The sequence below is a fragment of the Lutjanus erythropterus genome, chromosome 6 (genome assembly GCF_056507025.1).
Source record: "Lutjanus erythropterus isolate fLutEry1 chromosome 6, fLutEry1.hap2, whole genome shotgun sequence".
Taxonomy (NCBI): Eukaryota; Metazoa; Chordata; class Actinopteri; order Lutjaniformes; family Lutjanidae; genus Lutjanus; species Lutjanus erythropterus.
In genome coordinates this window covers 23,085,039-23,106,329 of record NC_139322.1, presented here as the reverse complement: position 1 = coordinate 23,106,329, position 21,291 = coordinate 23,085,039, and the positions used below count along the sequence as shown (strand labels likewise).

Here is a 21,291-nt window from a genome sequence, read left to right as displayed (position 1 = left end):
CTGGGCTGGCTCCAGCAGTGTAGAGCTCTCTCGAAGCAGTTGTCTGTGCAATACCATTTCCATTTGTCAATAAATGTGGAGATCCAAGTTATATAGGTTTTGTCTTAAAGCCATCTACCTTAGTGGTAACCAGTGGACTATGCTGCACAGATTATGTTTCTGAAGCTGACACTATAAACACATGACCCATTGAAGTACAAGGGACCGCATGTTTTTTTATTTTCTTTATTTTGAAATGCAAATGATCATGAACTTGCCATTTTAAAGGGATAGTTTGGATTTTTTGAAGTGGGGTTGTGTGGGGTATCTTATCAATATTCAGTGTATGTGATGGAGGTCAGTGCGGCCCCAGTTTAGAGAAGAAGCAGGAGTAGGAAGCTAGGCAATGTACCCCTGTGGACAGGGACAGCAACAAAATGTATTTTAGCCACCTAAAAAAATCACTATCAGAGTAAGTGAACACTGTGTTTAGAATATTTTCTTTGCCTTGCTGTCAGATAGTCCTATCTGATGGATAACCACAGTTATATAAGCTAAATATTGCTCCAAACTAACCAAACTCCTTTAGCCAAAACAGTAATTTTACCTTGCTAAACACGAGAAGTGGCTGGCATGCTTCTGCCTCAGTCAGTTACTTTGTGTTATAGTGGGACTTCAGTGAATCCGAACTGACCTTTAAAACACTGAAGTCACACAATAACACAATAACTAACTGATTGAAGCAGCGGTAAATCAGCATCTCCCATGGTCTGCAGGGTAAAGTCTCTGTTTTTGTCAAAGGAGTCTGGTGGGTTTTGGAGGGAGCAGTATTTGGTTTATGTAATGGTAGTTTCCTGTCAGAAAAGGCTGTCTGACAGCAAGTGAAAGCAGGAAAAATAGTCTACACTCAGTATACATTTAAACTGATATTGTTTTTTTTTTATTTGGGCCTTTTTTTTTATGTGGCTAAAATATATCAGCACGTTGCTGAGCTTCCTCGCTGGTACTCCTCTCTGCTTCCCCAAACTGGGGGTGTGCTGATGTCCGTCTACTGTAGGTAATACACTGACTATGGATAAGTACCTTACAACCCTACATCAAATAATCCAAACTATCCCTTTAAGGTTTTTCTTAGTTTATTCTTTGTAATTATGTTACTAATTATTTGTAATTGTTGATCATATTTCAAGGGCAAAACATGAATTATCATCTTGTTTTATGTATTAAGTTTCTGTTCTTTCATATTACATGCCTGTCTATTTAGTTTAGCTTGTACCAAATATATCATTAAGCGTACCAACAAACTTTTTCCTTGATGAGGAATTTGGATTTCATGCCATAGCAGGATTTATCTAAAACCAGCATACTGTACCATGATGTCATTATTGGGAAAATTGATAATGATTAGAAATTAACATCCAGCATCTGTTATCATTTAGTCGTTTCTGTATTCACACAAGATATAACCACAGTTCTAGATTACTACCCTTTTTGTGTACAGTCTGATTTGTCTTGTTGGGAGAGGCACATCGTGTAGCAGCCTTATGATACTGTAGCACAAATTCATTTCATAAGTTTCCAATTGTTTCCCCCTCCCCCATATTCTGTAGGACCTCTTTCTTTCACTGTACTTAACTCTGAATGGACCTCAGTATGACAGCACTGGTGCACACAGTCCACCTTCAGACGTCTCCTCTTGTGCTCTTATTCTGTCTTGATCCCTATCTACCTCTAATGTATGATCTGTGACATTATTCCACTGTCTCATCTAATCTCTGACATTTTTATTGCCTTAATTTCCTGCTATTGGTACACATTGAAAATTTGATATTATTGGCTGATGTGCGGTGTGCCAAGATAGCAAAAAGGGTGTGGATGGATAAAACAAGGAAGTACACCAAAAAGTTGATGTAAGCTACCTCTATGCCTGTATAAGTGATGGATTGACATATTTGTTCACAAAAACGTGTTAAGACTTGAAATAATTTCATCATTATAGTCCCTTGTAACCTATCTGCAGATCTAGTTTAGTTACATCTCACTTATAAACTTTATTAGAAATATTAACACTGATTTTTCTCCGTTTTTTATTATGAGGCATATGTTTAATGCATATGCTTGCAGATTTAACTTTTTTCAGTTATTTAAGTACCATAACTAATTAAACTCTGGGAGAGTTTAGACAAACGGAGATCGTGTCTGGAAGGGAACCCCAGGTCCGCGAAAGATCTCGCGAGAGTAATCATTACAACTCAAACCATGGTCTTCCTCGTCCCTGTTTCTGTTTTAAAACCTAACCATATTTTAAACACAGCCTTGTCATGTTCTGAAACATAGATGGTACGGATAACATGCAAACTGTAAAAACATGTACAAATCTCGCGAGAGTTGGGCAAGTAAAGGGTTCCCTTCTGTGCACGACAACAAATACATGGATAAATGCATGGCTGTATCCATGGATACAGGGGAAATTTGAATACGTAACGTTAAAACGTCGATGTCAGGTTTCTATTGGTTCGTTGCTACGTTAATTGGTAGCAGGAACCGGCTGTCAACTATTTAGCAAGATGGAAGGTACTTGGCGGCAAGCTCAAAATACAAGGAGGATGGACTCGGCTCGTAGTGGAAATATCTGTTGGTAAGCAGCAGTTAGTTTAAGCCAAAACAGAGGAGAAATTGTAGTTAAAGTAGTTAAAAATAGCTCTGATGCTGAGAAACTTCACTAGCTTATGTTCACTAGTACCACCGCGAGCCAGTGTTACTTTCAAGTGCTGTCGTGCAGCGTTCGAATGCGGGCGTTGTGGCGAAAAAGTGCATTTTGGCGATTAGAACTGATTATTTTTTAACGAAATTAAACAAAGTTGATTTAATGGGGTGGGTGACTCCTTGGAAGACGGGTCTAAGTGTGAAGAGCCATGCGATTAAATGGGTGGATGTGTATCAAGACAAGACGTTAAGTTACACGTTTAAATATAAACAGCTAACAAGTCCAAACTGTTAAGCATTAGTCTAGCTTAAGTCGGTTAACTTAACGTCATTGGCAACCACATTCCTTATACCCTGTGTTTAGGTATTATGTTCACTGTTAAATGAAATTTAAAAAGAAATCTGGCCATGGCTAACTGACCTTAGTTTAGTTGGTAAGTGATGGAAGCTTCACTTTCCGACAGCATGTAAACACACTTGAGTTGTCGACGGACCCTCGTATGTGTGGGAAAAGTTTCCGCAATCAGCCCTTTCCAGCAAGCTAGCTACATTTTACATTACTTTAAACGTACAAGGTAAAATATTTCTAGAAATTGTTGCTAGACTAGCTAGGTAAGTGTTCCGTGCCATTTATCTGTAAATGCATTCACTGTCTCTTTCGAAGTTAGTGGGATGTGTTGAATTTAACGCTATTTTTTTTAAATGGTTGGTTTGCCAGTTCTGTCCTTTCCAAATGTCTTACAATTCCACAAACCGTGCGTATATGTAGATTTCCATTCGTTTACATGCTTGTTTTTTTTTCCACCAAGTTTGATTGGAAAAAAAGGTCCTGTTATTGCGAGAATGTTTTTCGAAATTAGTTAGTATCTGACAAATATTGAGTCTCAAAGTATACGTTTTCTTTAAATTTAAATATTTCATAATAATTCTCGAGTATCCAAGTCATTAGTTTGAGAAAGTGTCTCGTTGTTTTGAGAGCTTCTCATTATAATGGCTTACAGGATCTAGTTTTTCTTTGCCCCCACATAGGCAGAAATGGGCTTCCATAAATCATAGACTTTATTTTGAGCCTTGACTTGGACTTGACTGTCCAATGACTTGATGGACTTGGGACTTGAAAGCAAAAGTCTCAAGTTTTTACTTGGCTAAAAATCCATGAACAACAATAAGTGCCTGTGAGGTTGGCCCTATGGCTGCACAATTAAAATATTGTTGAAACTGCAATATGGCTAAGTGCAAACTCAAAATCACAGAAGCTTTTTTTTTTTTTTTTTTTTTTTTTTAAATAAGGGAACATGTGACAAACGGCATTATAAGGAAGTACTGTAGTGCTGCAGAGATGCCCTGGCCTACAAATCTGGTTCTCCAGATGTAAGAACATGTTGGTTTGGTACAGACTTCAACAAAAGTAGCATCATCATGATTTTAATTTTTTTTTTTTTTTTGAACAGTTAAAATGAAAGGTGTGATCATTCCCACTGATTGTGAATCATATTGCAACTGAAATATCTGTCAAAATAATCACTAGATGTATATATTTTGTTTACTTTTTTTCTGCAGGCCTTGCATCCCTATTGGATGCTAAAATTTTGAAGCACTGGCCACACAGTTCACCAAGCCCCTAAATTTAATAGCCAAAGTACTTTTCTTTGCTTTTGGCCACAATTAATATTATCAAAATCATAGTATGGCCAAGTGCAATATTGAAATTGCAGAAGCTGCAATTCTTTGATAAAGGTGTAAATCTGTGACAAAACAGCTTTATACTGAAGAACTGTAGAGATGCCCTGGTCTAAAAATGTTTTTTTTTTTTTTGTTCCCCCAGCCAAGATGTAAATTGTGATGCAAAACTAGTCATTTGCACTTATCATGAATCAGAATATCTGTCAAAAATAATCAGTTGTTTTTTACCATTGTGCAGCCCTGGTATTGCTAAGGGGCAAAATTTTGAAAAATGCTCTCCAAATTGCTTCTTTTGCCCAACCATTTTGCTTCAAAAATTATTTAACCGATGAATTGATTTTTATTTAATGGATGGCAACTAATTTTATTTTGATCCACTAATTGTTGCAACTCTACTTGTGACTTGAAGTTGTCCCAAAAGACAAACCCTCTCTGCCTTTAACACTACATGGTAATAAATTACTACCCTCCATTTCCATTACAGGCATTTCATGAATGGCTCTTGCAGACTTGGTCCAAGGTGTAATTTTCGACATGAATGGCCAAATATACAGTCATCACAAATCTGTAGGTACTTTCAGAAAGGTGGATGCTGGTATGGCGATCGCTGCAAGTAAGCCATTTATCTTTTTTCCCTTCAGTTGTTTGTCACTAAATGATGCACACAAGTGTTCTTAGGTCATTCAATACTTTCCACCACCAGGTATCTCCATGTTCTTCAATCTGAAGTTGATGCAGCTGTTGCAGACAGAAGAAGTTCAGTGCCCACAGTCTCCTCATCCAGCATGACCTATCGTCCGACCAACAGAAGAGGGTCAGAGCCAGCTCTTCTGCGGTCTGAGGTGATGTTCAGGCAGGAAGGCAGCAGATCCGGGTTGACGATGTCCGTTTCAAATCCTCAACGCAACATTGGCCATCTTGCAGCAGATATTGCTGAGGAACAGTCACAAGGTATGTTTTGTAAGTTTTCACGAGTAGAACTGACTTTGGTCAGAATTTGTTCATGGCTAGCAAACTTGTTCTTTGCAGATTCTGACTCTCATCTCGCTGCTCCTTTGGAATCGGCCCGGAGCTCAGCCGGTGCTCAAGCATGTGCACATGATGGAAGAAATGAGCAGGTTTGCTTAATGGTCCTTCTACAGGGCCTTGTAATGAATTAAATAAAGTTGAACTCAGGAGCCTCATCCTGACTGTTTCTGTGTTCAGGAGACTTATTCCAATGAGACGACAGTGCATGGTGCTGCTGCTGCCACCGCCTCCTCTAGTGCTGAGGGGAAAGTAGAGGAAATGGAGGCCTTCCTCCAGAGTGAAAGTGTGACCTGTGGAATCTGCATGGACAAAGTGTATGAAAAGCCAGATCCAAGAGCCCGTGTTTTTGGAATCTTGCCAAATTGCAATCACCCCTTCTGTTTACAGTGCATCATGACCTGGAGGAAAACAAAAGACCTTGGGCCGGACACAGTGAAGTAGGTTTCACTAATATTTGAATGTTTAACTGCATCTCACACTGCACCATAAATGATTTGATATGACATCGCTGTCTAATAATTATTCCTCAGGAGCTGCCCACAGTGCAGAGTCAGGTCCCCCTTCTATGTGCCTAACAAATACTGGCTTGAAGGACAAGCAAAGGAGATCGCAGTTACTGCCTTCAAAGAGAAATTCAGGTATGTTATGACGTCAGACAGGAATTTAGGTTATCCTTATTTTTGACTCTGCCTGTGTAGTGCTGTTCATAAATTTCATTCATCCATCCTTTTGTTTGCTGGGCAGCTCTCACACAGACATCTCCTGCCTGTTCACTGAGTTAAAAAAAAAACGGTGTCAGAAGTGATTCATACACTAAGTTTACATCCACAAAATACATTTTTTTGCCCTTAATCTGAAAAATGTAAAGCAAATGAAAATGAAGAGTCTGCTAATATTCCTGTTTACATGGAACCATGTATACTTATGGACACTTATTTGAGTTAGAATAGGATTTATTTTATTTTAAAAGAAGTTTTCCACTGGTGGCTGACTTAGTTGAACATGTGAACGCAGCCTCGCTTTTTCATTTGTTAAACTACTGTCTTGAAAAGATTGGTGTTGAGATATTTGCACATATCAAAAAACCTGTTTATCAGGGCTTGCATAATGTTTTAAAATAGGTGTGTTTCCCTTTCCAGTCAGAAATGTGGGCTTTTCTTTTGAGCTTGTCTCTGCCTCAGTCTTGCAAACTGTTGGCATTGTTGACAATGCAGAGCTTACCGTGACCAGGCAAAACAATGTGTGTCACAAACTGCAGCAAAAACCCCAACGGAGATGCTTGTTCTGAATGTGCTGTATATGTGTCCATAGAATGCTTCTAAAACCAGAATAATACTACATAGTCCACAGATCTTGATCGGAAAATCCTCAATTCAGAATATCTAAATGCAACATTCAGTTTACATGACATTTATTAAATTCAGAGTATTGTCATTCAGAATAATGGTGAAAAATTAGTATGCATGGAAGTGAAGTAATTGTTTCTATGCAACATGTCTGAGTTGCTGATTAGTTTGATCACAAATGACCAAAGTATTTACTTTTTAAGTCCTATCAAAATATTGTCTCAAGGTTTGCAAATGGAGAACTTGACCTTAATTTGAAATATCTAACACTTACATTAAACAGATGTGATTGGCAGATGTTTTATTGCACTGATAACAATACCACTAGACGAATTCTAGCAAGCCTGTACATATGATCAACCCTACCTAGTGGGTTTAGAAAATGTCCAGGTTATCTAAACCACTTATTTGGACCTGAAAGCCAAGTTGAATATACCTTATTTGTAGATCATTCTTAAAGGTCCAGTGTATAAGATTTATTTAGAATATGTTTTCTTTATCTTAGAATAAAACGTTTCTATCTACAGAGGGCACGAGTGTTCTTTCATGAGTGGTCTGCCATGTTCCTAAAGTAGCTCTCAACATCATGTTTTAACAGGAAGTTAAGGAAAGGATACGTAAAACCTGTTTTACATGAATTACGAAAATTGTCCTGAAAATCAGGGCAGGACTTTGTTCCATAATGCCAGCGCGCTTTCACACATGTAGCACTCTGCAGGAGATTGTCCACATCAGACTTGTGCTCACATGTTGGAAATGCCCCATACGGTTTAGATGAGGGGTGTCACCTAGAAAGTGTGCAGGAGGAATCATTGGTAGTGTCATTCTAGTCTGCTTCCCTGACAAGGGAGGCACTTTTTGGTGCACTGGGATTTTAATAACTGGACACACACTTCCATTCTCTGACTCTGTGGAAATCTATTTACACACCACAGATGATAAAGAGTCATTAAACTGTGAGGTAAAAATGTCTAATATTGGCTGATGCTGATGCTGAAAGCAATTCACAGGCAAGGAGAAAAGACAAGGCAGCTACAAACTGTAACGTCAACATGCCCACTTGCTCACACAATAACCTGCTCTATTCACACACGTGGCTCACCTGGACTTCAGATTAGGGAGTTGGCAGGATTGAGTCGGGGGCAACAAATGCGCTAATTTCTCAGTTTGTCAGTATTTTGCTGTGCTCGGGACATTTGACAGACCCAAAAATGCTGGTATTTGATGTCCTGGGAATGAGACTCAACAATGACTTATTTTTCTGGTGCGTTTATGAACTGCTTGGACAAATCTTACTGATTCTACGGTTCTTAAATGAAAAATTGCTTGAAATCTCAAATGTTGACTTCTTGTGACTTATTTGAGAATTAAGACTTGCAACTGAAAGCCCCCCCCCCCCCGCTCTGTCTCTTATTTTAGTAAGAAAAGCTGCAGTTACTACACTAGATACGGATGGTGCCCCTTCAAAACAGATTGCCTTTATCGGCATGAAAAACATGCACGTCGCAGGTCAATCCAGGTAATTGTGATCCTTGTTATATGCTACCAAGTTCTCACCAGCATTAGTATGCATGCATTTCCTTACATTTTGTTCTTTGCTCAACAGTATCCTTCAGAAGATGAAGAGTACGATGACACAGATCTGCTCGGTCTGTTTGTAGCCATGACTATTTTTGGTGGCGGCGATGACGATTCTGATTACGAAGACTATGACTTTCCTTTTTACCTATCTGATGAGTACAGTTTCTGAGCCTTTTCACTCTTTTTGTCAGTGCCTGAAACCACTGAATGGGGCCTTAATCATAGAATGAGCCCCAGAAGAACACACGGCTGTGTTATGACCCACCTGTCCTGTTATGTCACCCTACCATGGCCATAGTGCTTCAAACATGTTGCAAATTTTCCTCGAACCTCTCCCCTGAAAATAAGGGTGCTCAATTTTGACTTCTGTCCCAGCTATTTGCACAGTTTTGATATTTTAAGTGTTGTGTGGATGGTAGTTTTAATTATCTACAGGTAAAAAGTAACTGTACCCCTTTCTTATTATGTCCACCACTGACCTCAAGTGATAGTCATGACACTCTTTTCCCTGGTTTTGGCAGGAACATGAACTGTTAGGATTTTATTTCTTTTAAACAAGTTGTACTTGTACACAGAAAATAAAACATTGCTTCACAATTTGTCTCATTGAAAAAGTGTGTTGTGCTCGTCACTGACTCTCTAGTAGTTATAAATTTGGTGGACACTACAAATTACAACTACTCAAAATACTCCCAAGAAGTCATTTTTTGGGTACTTGGGTATGCATTTTTTCCAATTCTGGAATTTTGTTCTTAAAACTACCACAAGGATTTTTCTTAATGTTATGAAATGGTCTCAGTTTATCACTGGTACCTCTATGACCTACATGAGTTATTCAGAACAGGTGTGAGAAGATTGGCTATTTCTATATATTTATCCTTAATGGCTGCCACTGGGTCGGATTGTTTGTGGAATCAGATTAAATGAGTGCATTTGCATTTTTCCTGGTAAAGTTAGTAAATGGTACATTAGCCAATTAAAGAGAAGCTGGAATTTTTGACGTTTTTGTCCACATGGGCGTGCAAAAGCAACAAAATATAAAAGTCCCTTATAGTTTTAAGTTTGAGTTGTACTTGACTCAAGAACTTTGTCACTGTGTAAGCACAATGAAATTGCAGCTGTCATCCTCATGGTGCTTTGTATTAAGATACACACACATTTACAAAGAATAAGTAGACAAATGAAAGATATTATCGATTAAAGTGACAAAGTACAAAAATGAGCACAACAATAAATGATAAAAAATCATTTAAATACAAGTAGGGAGATGAAAAAAACATTCAGCAGCAAAAATGCAGTATAAGGTGCAGTGTAACAGAGATAGTCTATACTATGTTCTCTACTTAGTTACTTTTAAAATCAGAATTAAAAGTACTCAATAGGCCTACAATTTGAATTGATACCTAATCTACTCATTTTGCATTTTGTAGCCAATGAGGGTGAATGAGCCAATGAAAACCATGACATACAGATGAAAAAAACTTTCAGTAGACAGAAGCTTGTAAAGATGAGTGTGGCTGCTGACTAGATTTAGGAGCAATTTAGACTTCTGCAGAAACCAATACCTTTTGATTGAATGCCTGTTATTTATAATGCATTACATATCAATGGTAAAAAAAAAAAAAAGATCCATACTGTGAGAAGAATACTTTGTAGTAACACAAGTCGTTTTTCCTGTAATTGAGTAATATTTCAGTCATATAACAATATTTCTACTTGAGTACAAATGTTAAGTACTCTGTTCCACCTGGAATCTGTTGCTTTTAACTTTGACCACTAGGCGGCAGTGTGGAGCAGACGTTTGTCAAATTAGACTCGAGAAGAAGAAACGTCAACAAACTGGCGGGGTCCAGCATGAACGTATTAGCGGTATAGCAGCGGCGGCAGGTTGGACAGAGATGGTGTAAACCCTCGCCTGAGATAATGGAGGCTGGTCTGTCTCTGAGTCGTTTTGACGGACAGTCCAAACTGCTGCTCCTGTCTCTTCTGTGCGGATCCTCCGGTGCTCACAGGGCTCTGACGGTCTTCCACAGGCAGCGGCGGGCTAACCCCGACATGTCACTGAGCAACTTCATAGAAACTCTGTGTCGAGATGAAATAACCTGTCACGACACTGAAGCCCAGCCTCTAACGGTGTAAGTAAGACGACACTGCATTTACGTTCCCTAAAATACAGGTAACGTTCATTAATTAAGTAGGTCATACTGGGTTTCCGCTAGAACTTATCCTAGCAACATTAGGGCGTTTTGGTTGCTATAGGAACGGTTAACAAGCTGAGTGTATGAACCTTCATAGTGCAATAATTTGTAATGACACGTTCACTCACCATATTAATTTTAAATCTACGAAGGAAAGTACAGAAGTGTGTCGCTTCATGAGCATTTTCACAATTTTGTAACTTTTTATCACCTAAATTATTAATTGAGAAAAAAAAAATCATCAGAATAAACGATAATGAAAATAATCGTTAGTTGCAGCACCATTGTCAGAGATTAAACCAGTGGTTCACAGTCTTTTTCATTTAGGAGCACTTACAAAAAAAAAAAAGACAATGTCTAACTGGGGCCCCATATCACACTTTAGATGAGTTATTAGCAGTTCAGTTAGAACAGTGATATTCCCTGGGGGGCCTCATCAAAATGCTAATAAAACAATAATTTAGATAGAACATTGAAATCTTGTTTGCTGTGCCCATCTTTCTAATTGGCTGCCAGCCAAAACACCACTGATTGGACACATTTTTGAAAAGGAAAAGATGACAAAAGCTCAGCTGCAAAAAATCTGAAGTACTCCTGGCGAAGTAATACACACAAGTATGGTGCATTGTACATAAAGTATGGATTTATTTATTGGCCTGAGTGCCTTCTTTACTTCAAGGCCCAAATGAGAGTGTTCCAAACCATCTAAACTTCAGCCTCACTTGAGACAAAAGCACCCTACAATGGCTGAAAAAACAGTTGACTTTGGGTTTTTAAAGACATTATGCAAAAACCATAAGCTAATGGTAATTGGGAGCCTTTGTGTGGAAAAAGTTGGGAATCCTTGCTTTATAAAGTACCTGACCCCAAGGTTTGGAACCACTGGGCTAAACTACTTTACTGTATATGAAGAAAACATAACTTCACTTATCAATAAAATGCTGATGTATCTCTCATTATATACTTTAATAGTATCACACTCACAGGGGCCATTTGTCAGCATAACTAGTACTTTTTATATTTTAAAATAAATCTTTAACTTAAGGAGGATTTTGAATGCTGGAGTTGCATTGCTGTATGTTAAATCAGTACTTTTATTCAAGTAAAGGGTCTAAATAATTCTTCCACCACTGCCAGTGATCCAGTATTCTCTGCATCACTGAGAACAGTTGACTTTTTGCACAGCAGCCATATTGACACGAAAAAGTTGGTAAACACAGGTGTTATCAATGACACTAATGCATCTGGACCATAATTAGTATCATCAGCAACACCTGTGTGTATCCTGCTATGTCAATGAAAATTGTCTATAAGAGGGATTTATAGTGTTATTTGTTACACCTGTGTTTAAGAAGCCAAAATGTCCTCAGTTAGATGAAAAATACGTTTTGTTCTAATTTGGTAAAATGTAGTTTTACTGATGTAAACAGACAAAGCTATTCAAGCATAAAAGGAGTCTAATTTAGTCATTGCTCAGAGTTAATATTCCTCATCTTAAAAAGGGAGTCAGTTTTATAGTGGCATTAAGTTTAAACCTGGTGTTTCATGTTTTAATACTGTGGGTTCCCTTCACATCTGTATCACTGAATATGCTTTAAATTACAACACATCACCCTGTTGACTTCTGCTTAATACCATGAAATGATTAACTTCAGCTATGCACCAGAAAAGTGCTATATTAAGACAAATTGTTGACATATGCTACCATCTTCTTTTCCCTCATCTGTTCTAGTAAACCACTGGTTTGCCTGTTTCCAGCATTATTCAAACAAAACCTGCTGTCCTTCATCTATCTGGTCCAATCTGTTCTTCCTCGGACTACTGTCCTCCATCTGCTCAAATGCCTCAGCCAGGATGCTCACCCAAGCCCTTGGGTCACCGCTCTGGTTAGACAGCTGGGAAGAAGCCTGGGGGCCCACAACGAGGAGCCTCTGTATACTCCACAGTGCAGCCAGAGACTGACGGCGCTGTCGCGGTGTTTGGTTGTTTCTGGAGAGACTGGAGGATGGGCCGAGTGCTTCAGCAGTCAAAAAGAAGAGTCTGGCTCTCAGAGATCAGCTGGTTCGTCAGGACTGGGGACACAAAGGAAAAGGAAGAGCAGCTTTGTCACTCTGGACTCAGACGGCGAGGAAACAGGACAGCAGAGTAAACGCATAAAAATGGACGTCTGTGGCAGTGAGTGCATTGATGCTGAAGAACAGAGCATGAAAGAGGAAGAGATATCAGGAAGATTAAAAAGTGATGCTCCAGCAGAGACTCCTGCTGAAGAACTGAAGCCAGCACCAAAAAGTCAAAGTGATGTCCTGCCTGACCATATAAAGGTAGAGACAGACTTAATCTGTCCACATCAAAATGTATCATCAGTTTTATTCCTGTCTATTAAAGCACATAATTTTCAAATGATTATTGGACAGCAAATTTCCACTGTGATCAAATCAAGTGTACTAATCAGACCATTATATTTATTTTTATAACACAGGTCACAGTTGAAATATTTCTATTTTTATGTTTCCTTTAGGTTCCTGTTCTTCAAATAAAAGAATTACTTGAAAGTCAGACAGAGGTAAAAAACAAAACAAAACAAAACAGCACAGTTATCGTGGACCAAGAGTGACATTTCGTATTAATATAATTATTATTGTGTGTTTGCAGTGGGACCAGAGCTCCACGGATGTGTTCAAAGTGCTGAACGAGTGTGACCCCGGCCAAGTATGTCCTTAAAATTTTATAGCTGACTCTTGAATACTTTAGCCCTCCATTTATTCTTCTGCAAGTGTTTACTGTGAATCGAGCTACATCTAAAGATGTTTGTGACATTTCAATCACCACATTATTGTATATGGTGAAAAAAAGTATTAGAAATGTCTTTCAATAGATTGTAACACAATGCCAATACAAATACAGGCTCAGAAATTATAATTGAGTTGGTTTAAAGGGATAGTTTGGATGGTATGAAGTGGGCTCACCTAAAAAATCAATATCAGTTGAAATGTAGACTATATTTAGAATGTTTTCACAGTTTTACTTTGCTGTCAGACAGCCTTTTCCAATGTAAAACACCATTATATAAGCCACATATTGCTCTCTCCAAACCAACCAGAGTCCATTGGCAGAAACAGTACAGAACATGGTAATTGCTCGTTTATTGCTGCCTTGATCAGTTGTTTGTGTTCTTGTGTGACTTTGGTGTTTTAAAAGTTTACTCCAGATTCACCAAAGTCACACAATAACAGAAACAGATTGATGCAGCGGTAGACCAGCAACCCCTGTGCTCTGAGAATAAAAAAAAAACCTGTTTTTGCCAGTAGTAGTAGTCCAGTGGGTTTGGAGAAAAAAATATAGTTTTCTGTTGGAAAAGGCTGTGTGGTGGCAAAGTAAAGCAATGCAAATACTCTGCACTGACTATGGATAAGTACCTCATATAACCCACTTCAGAAAATCTGAATTATCAGTTTAACATCTCAACAAAAATTGAACATATGTTTCACAAAGGTAGATGGTATTTTAGAGCTATAGTATTAAATTGTATAGCTGCCATAGAATGTATTGTAGTTCTAATAGAAGAAATAAAGTATAGAAGTAGACAGATTATGAACTACCACTAAAGTTACACTGGTTAGTTTAGTGTACAGCTCAGCAGAGGATAAATGCTCCTTTGACCAATCAGGAAGCTTCACTGGACTTATTATGTTATACATTTTCTGTTGTGTGAGGACTGATCTCTCATCTCTACCTCTCTTGTTCAGGTGGAGATGGTATGCAGGATGCTGAGTTTGCCTGACTTACCAGAGCCGACTCTGCCTAAACTGTGCAGCAGTATTTTGGCTCCCTCTCCTGACCTCAGCTACAGCACAGCAACAACGCTCATCAGGAGCCTCCTGCTGGGGAAGGTATATCGATCACTGAAGGGTGCAACATGTGCTGCTGTGTTTGATACTGACAGGATGCCATTTTACCGTACCTGCAGGTCCTGTCCCTGTCAGAACCGGCCTCCAGATGTCTGGTCACTGCAGTGACATCGCTGTGTAGCTGCTGTCCCAGGCCAATGTGCCATGCTCTGATAGGACCAGTTCTAGAGGAAAAGAATATAGGTGAGAAAAGGGTTGTCATGATTTATTAACACAGGGGTTCGTGTAGTTACAGAGCAGAAGCCCTGGAGCTGGCAGGGATTCAGTGTCCTGGTTCAAGTACACGTAAACAGGACAGATGTTTTGATGTTATGAAGAGCTGAGCCGTGACCTTGTTCCTCACCTCTCACATCAATTGATCCTCTGTTTTGAACTTTGTTTTGTTTTCCAGGGAATCCACAGGCTGAGCTGCTAAACAGACTGATAGAAGGCTGCCTGGATTCCCATTACAGACTGATGGTGCTTCAGTAAGATCGTTTAAGTCTTGCTCATGTATCAAAGAAACACAAAATAATGATAATAGACTCCTGTGGTTATTAGATGTTTGTTGATGCAGGCTTGTTCCTTTTTCCCCCAGAATGACATTCAAAATAAGTTGGAATGAGGCAGTGCTCTCAGTTATCCACAGCTTGCTTGACTCCAAGGTAATCTGAATGTTTTTTATGTTAATAAAGTGCTATAAGACCACTTAGTCATAATATTCATTGTTATTGAGTTGTTTGTTTTTTGTTTTTCAGCCTGACTTGAGTGAAGAACTGTTCACACAGTTCACCGAACAGCTCATCAGTCAGGGTCCTCTGTTCACAAAGTCTGTGAAGTTTGCAAAAATGATGCTCACAGTCCTCACCAGATACAGCAGTTTTGTATGTTTATACATTTGTATCATGCACAATGGCTGAACAGGGGATGGAATAATGTTTGTAATCTTTTCTGTTTATGCATTAATCTATTTTTCCAGGTCACAGCTGCACACAAACACTCCCTGAACGGTTGCCTGATGGTAAATGAGACCTTCCTGAAAAAGTCTCTCCAAGCTGCTCTGAAAAGATTCCCAAACTCTTGATGTTTGATCTAACCTAACAATAAACCTGTTTAAATAAATTCTTGTCTGCTTCTTGGGAATATTTTGACTTGAAAAATCACATCACTTCATCCCACCAGTTTGACATATAAAAATATAAAAATAAAAGTGTTTATGTTGCACATAAAAGTATGTGCAACATTGAAAATAAATTAGTTTACCAGTTGGTTTATATATACACAGCCGTCTTATACACCTCACGTAGTTAAAAAAAGAAGACATGGTCTTCTGAACTTTGTTTTATTGGGAGCCTATACATTTAGTAGTTCAGTCAGTAGGTCCTTGATAATTTATTTTCCAAAGTTGAGTGGAATGCACATATAGTCATAAAATACTTCAGGAAGCAAATGAGTATTTTCTTAGCAAGTGAATTAGAAACATCAAATGGGTGACTCCATTGAAATATACAAAGGCCTTGTTTTTATATTTAAGGTAGATGTGTTTTTTATATGTTCATTAGACATAAAAGACAAGACAAATAAGACAAGCAATACAAATTGACAATACAAGAGGCAGGTTTGCAGGTAAAAAGACGGGTAAAAACAAGGACAACTAAACTCAGCAGCAACTTTGGTCAAAGATGCAAAAATATTAAGCCTGCAGTGTCACAAATGTAGCATAACATGATCCTCACAGTTTTAGAACTATTTGTTATGATATCCACATAGAAACAAGAAAGAATGGTGTTGTATTATTAATTATTAATCGTTTTAATATCTATGTGTCTTTTTTCGACACATCTATTTAACGTTAAAAGTAAATAAGTAAATACATGAAATCTAATGTGTATATGGTGTAAAAAAAAAAAAAAAAAAGTCGTTCGCGCATTTTTATGGCGTCAGCACGCGGCCGCCTTTATTTTGCGTAACTTCCCTCGGTACTTCCTTTTCCAGCGTAGCGAGACGAGAGGGACAAGCCGCTAAAATGAGGTTAGCCGATTTGACAAATAAAAGTCAAGAAATAAATAGATTCCCTTTTTTACACGGCCTCTTATCGGTTTCATATACATGTATTGTTTGTATCTTGTGCGGCAGTTGTGTGTTTTTACTGCCGTTTTTCAAAATTACGTTAAGTTAAACGTTACATATGTGACCGGTTCATCTGTCGGTGTCGGAAAGAATCACGTTAACTTTCCGATGTAATCCAACATCATCCACATGTTTAAAACGTGTTTTATAAAACTATACATCATCGAATCTATACATTAACTCTGATAGATGATGCTGAAATAAATCTTTCCGGACGAAGTACCTCTTTTTGATGAATTTTAGTCACTGTCGTAGACCACCGGTAGAAGTTAAGTGCGTTCGTTTTAAGTCACTAAATGTTTGTGCTTTAACAAGTTTTTGTGCTGATTTTATGTCACAGTAAGGTGTCCAGGGATACGTTGTACGAAGCCGTGAAGGAGGTCCTGCAGGGCTCTCTGGCCAAGCCAAGGAAGTAAGTTCATCCGAGAAAAACTGATAAAAACGTGATATTTAGGCCTGGAAATAATATGCAGGGATAGGATGTCATACTGCAACTGTTCTCAAATCTGTTTAACAAAACTGTTCTTGTAATACAAACGCAGCATGCCAGTTGAAAATTTCCATATCTCCTAAAGCAACAAATTTTTAATGGGTATATCCATCCAGTGAATTGGTACAGACTTGTATTTGAAACCAATAATTTTGTATTTTGTGGTTATGCTGAAACTACTGGATATTTTTTTGAAGCATTGTAGCTGGATGTACAGGAATGGTTTTACCCCCCCATTTTTTTTCTTTTCACTTTCAATATTGATGGACTTGTCATGGATTATTGCAAAGAAATTTTTCTCATCCTTGAAGCATTTCACTTTAAAATGCATAAAAATAAAACTTAAGTTTGTTTAGCTCATAATTACTCGTATATCAGTGCCATTAAAGTCATCAAAAGTGAAAATGCAGTTCAACTATTTAGCATGATTGAAGAATGAGTCACAAATTGAGCCATAGTCCTTTCAATTTTATTTATATTTAACTCTCATATTGTAATATTTTTCTTATTGTGTACACCTGTTGCTATTGGGAAATATAAAGGTCTTGTTGACACAGTGTTATTACAAATGACAATTGTTCAATAAAACTTGAATGTAACTTTTGTTTTTAGGTTTGTGGAGACGGTGGAGCTGCAGATCAGCTTGAAAAACTATGATCCCCAGAAGGACAAGCGTTTCTCCGGCACTGTCAGGTTCGACCTTTTACTGTTTCACCCAACCTTTTCCCTGTGTGCTTCCAGCCCTGTCTGAGTATGAAAACAGCCTGTTATATGGCGAGTAGTTGCTGAAGCCTTAAAATAAAAATAAAAACAAAGAAAGATACAGACAGGCCAGGAGCAGACATGGAGAAGTACTTTGGGTAGTCTGACTGAGCCAACCCGGCCTCGGCTGGTGGAGGTGAAGCAGACGGACCCCTACCCTGGGTCTTAAAACATGAGGGAAGGTTTTGAGTGGCTGAGCTGGTGAGTTCACGTCCTCATGCCGACCAATTTGCGTTACGTTACCAAAGAGGTCAGCTGGACACCGGCCACGGTGGTGGTATGGGTAAGACTTCTTCTACTACACAGTTAAATCAGGAAGGTGTCACTTGGGGATGGCAGAGTATTAAACCCTTAAAATGTCTGTCATTTGATTTTGACAAGTCTAATAAACTGAATTAAGTAACTTTCCTTTCATGAAGTTGGATTTAACTTCCATCTTGCTTTTAAAATCCATTTTGGAAAAATGTGGATCACATTGTAACAACAAAAGCAGTTTTGTTTAATTTTAAGTTACATTTTCAAGGTTAGGATATGCATGGATTTGAATGTAATCTAAAAATTTTAAATGTAATCTGAGGTTTCATTGGCTGTCAGTCATGTAAATCAAAAAGTCTTTAATATTTGAAATTAAACAATCCTGTCATATTTTGTCCTTAATCCCTTACTCTGCAAATTGGCGCGCATAAATGAAGAATTTAGATTGTAAACATTTAAATGTAATGGTAAAGGCTTTGAGAGTCTGGAAATTTTTTTAGGTACTTTGAAAGTACATTAAAAGTACTTGAATTTTAGTCCTAAAAAGTTGTATGAATCTTTGTGGGTACAGTATATATTCCAGTTATCATTTTAACCACCATGACACAGATTATTCAGCTCAGCCAGCACTTAAAAACCATGATGGTAAAGGTTACAGCTGTACCCTGCCGTACCTCCAACTGATTTCCCCTGGGTTTGATGTGGGCTTGTGAGCATTGTCTCTAATGTCTTTGTCAATATGCAGGCTGAAGACTCTCCCCAGGCCAAAGTTCTCCGTGTGCGTCCTGGGAGACCAGCAGCACTGTGACGAGGCCAAAGCCGCAGACCTGCCACACATGGACATCGAGGCTCTGAAGAAGCTCAACAAGAACAAGAAACTGGTCAAGAAACTGGGTACAAAGCTGGCATCATGCCTCGCTAGACACCTGATATACGATGATGGAAAGTCAACAGGCTTTTTATGAAATTGATCGTGTTTTCTACTGCCCCCTCTAGCCAAGAAGTACGATGCCTTCCTGGCCTCCGAGTCTCTGATCAAGCAGATCCCTCGTATCCTGGGTCCTGGTCTGAACAAGGCCGGCAAGTTCCCCTCCCTGCTCACCCACAACGAAAACATGAACACCAAGGTGGACGAGGTCAAATCCACCATCAAATTCCAGATGAAGAAGGTACTTAAATCTGAAAAATACAGAATTTTACTTGTTATGGTCTTTCCACTTTTTATTGTTGCAAACACTGAAGTTATGTCGAAGAAACTGAACAATGTTTCTTCTATCTTTCTAGGTGCTCTGTCTGGCTGTAGCTGTCGGACACGTGAAGATGACGGAGGATGAGCTTGTGTACAACATCCACCTGGCTGTCAACTTCCTGGTGTCACTGCTGAAGAAGAACTGGCAGAACGTGCGTGCCCTCTACGTCAAGAGCACCATGGGCAAACCCCAGCGCCTCTACTAAATGACAGCTTTTCTATTAATAAAATGTGGAGATCCTCCAAAGTTCACTGTTTTGGGGCGTTTTTCTTTTTTGTCAGAAGTATAATTTGGTTTTCAGTTTGTACAGTTTAATGCTCGGTATGTTCAGTTGAGGGGTTTTATAGAAAATTTTCATCTTCAACTTGCTTCATAGTTAAGTCTATTTTGCAAATATGAAATTGATGCTTATCCAAAATATTAATGACTGTTTGCTACAGTTTTCCTCATTTCTTTTTCTGAAATATTAATTTCATAAGAAACAAATTAAACTACTGAATATGAAGAATAAAGCAAAAGCAAAGATTTAAAGACAAATTTAGCTCCCTATAGGCTCTTGGTACAGAATTAAGTTATATTTTGGAGAAAAAACCCTGCTGATGAGGGTGTCTGACTGTCTTAACTCAGCTGGCCTATTGAGGAATTTTTGAGTAAGTTGACTAATTGAGATGTAGTTTAGTAAATTTTCAGATGACAACCATATTAATTTAAATTCCACATTCTGTTGTGAAATTTCTTAAATCACTAAAGTATTAATTTATGATTTTGCAGCTGTATATACACCTTGTGGTGTACCCAACATTTATTTTGTATTAATTAAAACATAACATTTATATGTGGCAACTCAGCAGTGAGTTAATATTTTTCTGATAAAGCAGGATAATACATAAAACAGACTTGAGTGTGTGTGTCCAGTCCACAGCGTCTCCATATGACAGGCAAGAGATTTGTTCTCTGCAGCAGCTGAAGTTAAAGAGAGTAGCCAGGATATTCAGAAAATACCTGCATCAGGATCACCAGCCAGGCGGGACACAAGGTGCAATGCAAGACATTAATCCATATCCACATTTCAAGTCTGAATAAACCAGTAAGTCTGAAAATACAGCAACAGAACATGTTACTGTCACCAATCTGCAATATAAAATATGTTGGCAGCTGCAAATCAGTGTGTCACTCTCTTGAACATAGAAGCAAATTATATGTGTATTCCCTAAACTTGAGAATTTTTTTTGGAAGAACTTTTTACTCAGTTAAAAAAAAAAAAAAAGTTTCCTCCATTTGAACAACAAGAAAACTAAAGAAATCATCCTTCACTTGACGACTGGTGACAGCACCCACCAGAAAATGAGCATTGATGGGGAGGGCTTGAAGTGGTAGATGACTACAAATATTTTAGTAACAATAATAGATTCTAAACTGTCATGAAATATAAACACAGATGCTATATATGAGAATGGGCTGCAGCGCCTATATTTCTATTTCATAAACTCAGACAGTTTGAAATGGAGAGCATTTTAACTTTCTGTTCTGTGGCCTGATATTTTTCTATTGTCTGAATAACAAAAACAAACTGCATAAGATAGTGAATATGTTGAGTAAGATTACAAGAGAACAACAAAAGTGCATGACAACGAGTACTGAGTGGTCAGGAAAGGATGGGCAATTAGAGAGGAAGCACATCCCCTATTTAATGCATATGAATGGCTGTCATCCAGGATAGGGTGCAGGGTGCTGTGTCCCTCTGAACCAATCAAACTTGAAGATCATTTGTACAGACTAGTATTGTACTGCTGAACAAACTGTGTAAATGTGTAAATGTCCTGTCTCAATGTATTTTTATGCTTTACAGAATGAAAAATGCATGGCTAAAAAAAAAACAACTATTGAGATGTAAACACTCCTTTGTTTCAGGTTTTGTAATACTGAAGATTTAAATTCCCTTTACAGGCATCCACTGATAAATTTAGAATTATCCAAATATTCCCTGTGCCTTCA

General features: G+C 38.3%; 3 protein-coding genes across 3 annotated transcripts; all 3 read left to right on the top strand.

Moving 5' to 3' along the window:
* The first annotated feature begins 2,464 nt into the window (after positions 1–2,464).
* On the top strand, positions 2,465–8,938 carry mkrn4 (makorin, ring finger protein, 4). Its single transcript, XM_084721230.1, has 8 exons — positions 2,465–2,617; positions 4,853–4,981; positions 5,072–5,319; positions 5,398–5,486; positions 5,575–5,834; positions 5,928–6,035; positions 8,163–8,262; positions 8,350–8,938. Exons 1-8 carry the CDS (start codon positions 2,547–2,549, stop codon positions 8,491–8,493), a joined length of 1,149 nt encoding a protein of 382 aa, XP_084577356.1. The 5' UTR covers positions 2,465–2,546; the 3' UTR covers positions 8,494–8,938.
* A 1,263-nt stretch (positions 8,939–10,201) lies between these two features.
* fance (FA complementation group E) lies at positions 10,202–15,547 on the top strand. Its single transcript, XM_084721229.1, has 10 exons — positions 10,202–10,459; positions 12,255–12,843; positions 13,041–13,085; positions 13,175–13,231; positions 14,269–14,412; positions 14,490–14,613; positions 14,822–14,897; positions 15,008–15,074; positions 15,168–15,293; positions 15,389–15,547. Exons 1-10 carry the CDS (start codon positions 10,248–10,250, stop codon positions 15,491–15,493), a joined length of 1,545 nt encoding a protein of 514 aa, XP_084577355.1. The 5' UTR covers positions 10,202–10,247; the 3' UTR covers positions 15,494–15,547.
* An 809-nt stretch (positions 15,548–16,356) lies between these two features.
* rpl10a (ribosomal protein L10a) lies at positions 16,357–19,542 on the top strand. Its single transcript, XM_084721227.1, has 6 exons — positions 16,357–16,440; positions 16,880–16,951; positions 17,642–17,722; positions 18,792–18,940; positions 19,043–19,215; positions 19,331–19,542. The coding sequence occupies exons 1-6, from the start codon at positions 16,436–16,438 to the stop codon at positions 19,499–19,501; spliced, it is 651 nt and encodes a 216-aa protein (XP_084577353.1). The 5' UTR covers positions 16,357–16,435; the 3' UTR covers positions 19,502–19,542.
* The last annotated feature ends 1,749 nt before the right edge of the window (positions 19,543–21,291 follow it).

What these genes read in the sequence shown, in the direction of transcription:
- mkrn4 (XM_084721230.1), top strand. Translation starts at nt 2,547, where the DNA reads ATGGAAGGTACTTGGCGGCAAGCTCAAAATACAAGGAGGATGGACTCG. An exon ending in TGGTATGGCGATCGCTGCAA is followed by an intron (nt 4,982 to 5,071) that starts GTAAGCCATTTA and finishes TTCCACCACCAG; the next exon opens with GTATCTCCATGTTCTTCAAT. An exon ending in GCCTTCAAAGAGAAATTCAG is followed by an intron (nt 6,036 to 8,162) that starts GTATGTTATGAC and finishes CTCTTATTTTAG; the next exon opens with TAAGAAAAGCTGCAGTTACT.
- fance (XM_084721229.1), top strand. Translation starts at nt 10,248, where the DNA reads ATGGAGGCTGGTCTGTCTCTGAGTCGTTTTGACGGACAGTCCAAACTG. An exon ending in ACGAGTGTGACCCCGGCCAA is followed by an intron (nt 13,232 to 14,268) that starts GTATGTCCTTAA and finishes TCTCTTGTTCAG; the next exon opens with GTGGAGATGGTATGCAGGAT. An exon ending in TCACCAGATACAGCAGTTTT is followed by an intron (nt 15,294 to 15,388) that starts GTATGTTTATAC and finishes CTATTTTTCCAG; the next exon opens with GTCACAGCTGCACACAAACA.
- rpl10a (XM_084721227.1), top strand. An exon ending in TCTCTGGCCAAGCCAAGGAA is followed by an intron (nt 16,952 to 17,641) that starts GTAAGTTCATCC and finishes TTTTGTTTTTAG; the next exon opens with GTTTGTGGAGACGGTGGAGC. An exon ending in CGTTTCTCCGGCACTGTCAG is followed by an intron (nt 17,723 to 18,791) that starts GTTCGACCTTTT and finishes GTCAATATGCAG; the next exon opens with GCTGAAGACTCTCCCCAGGC.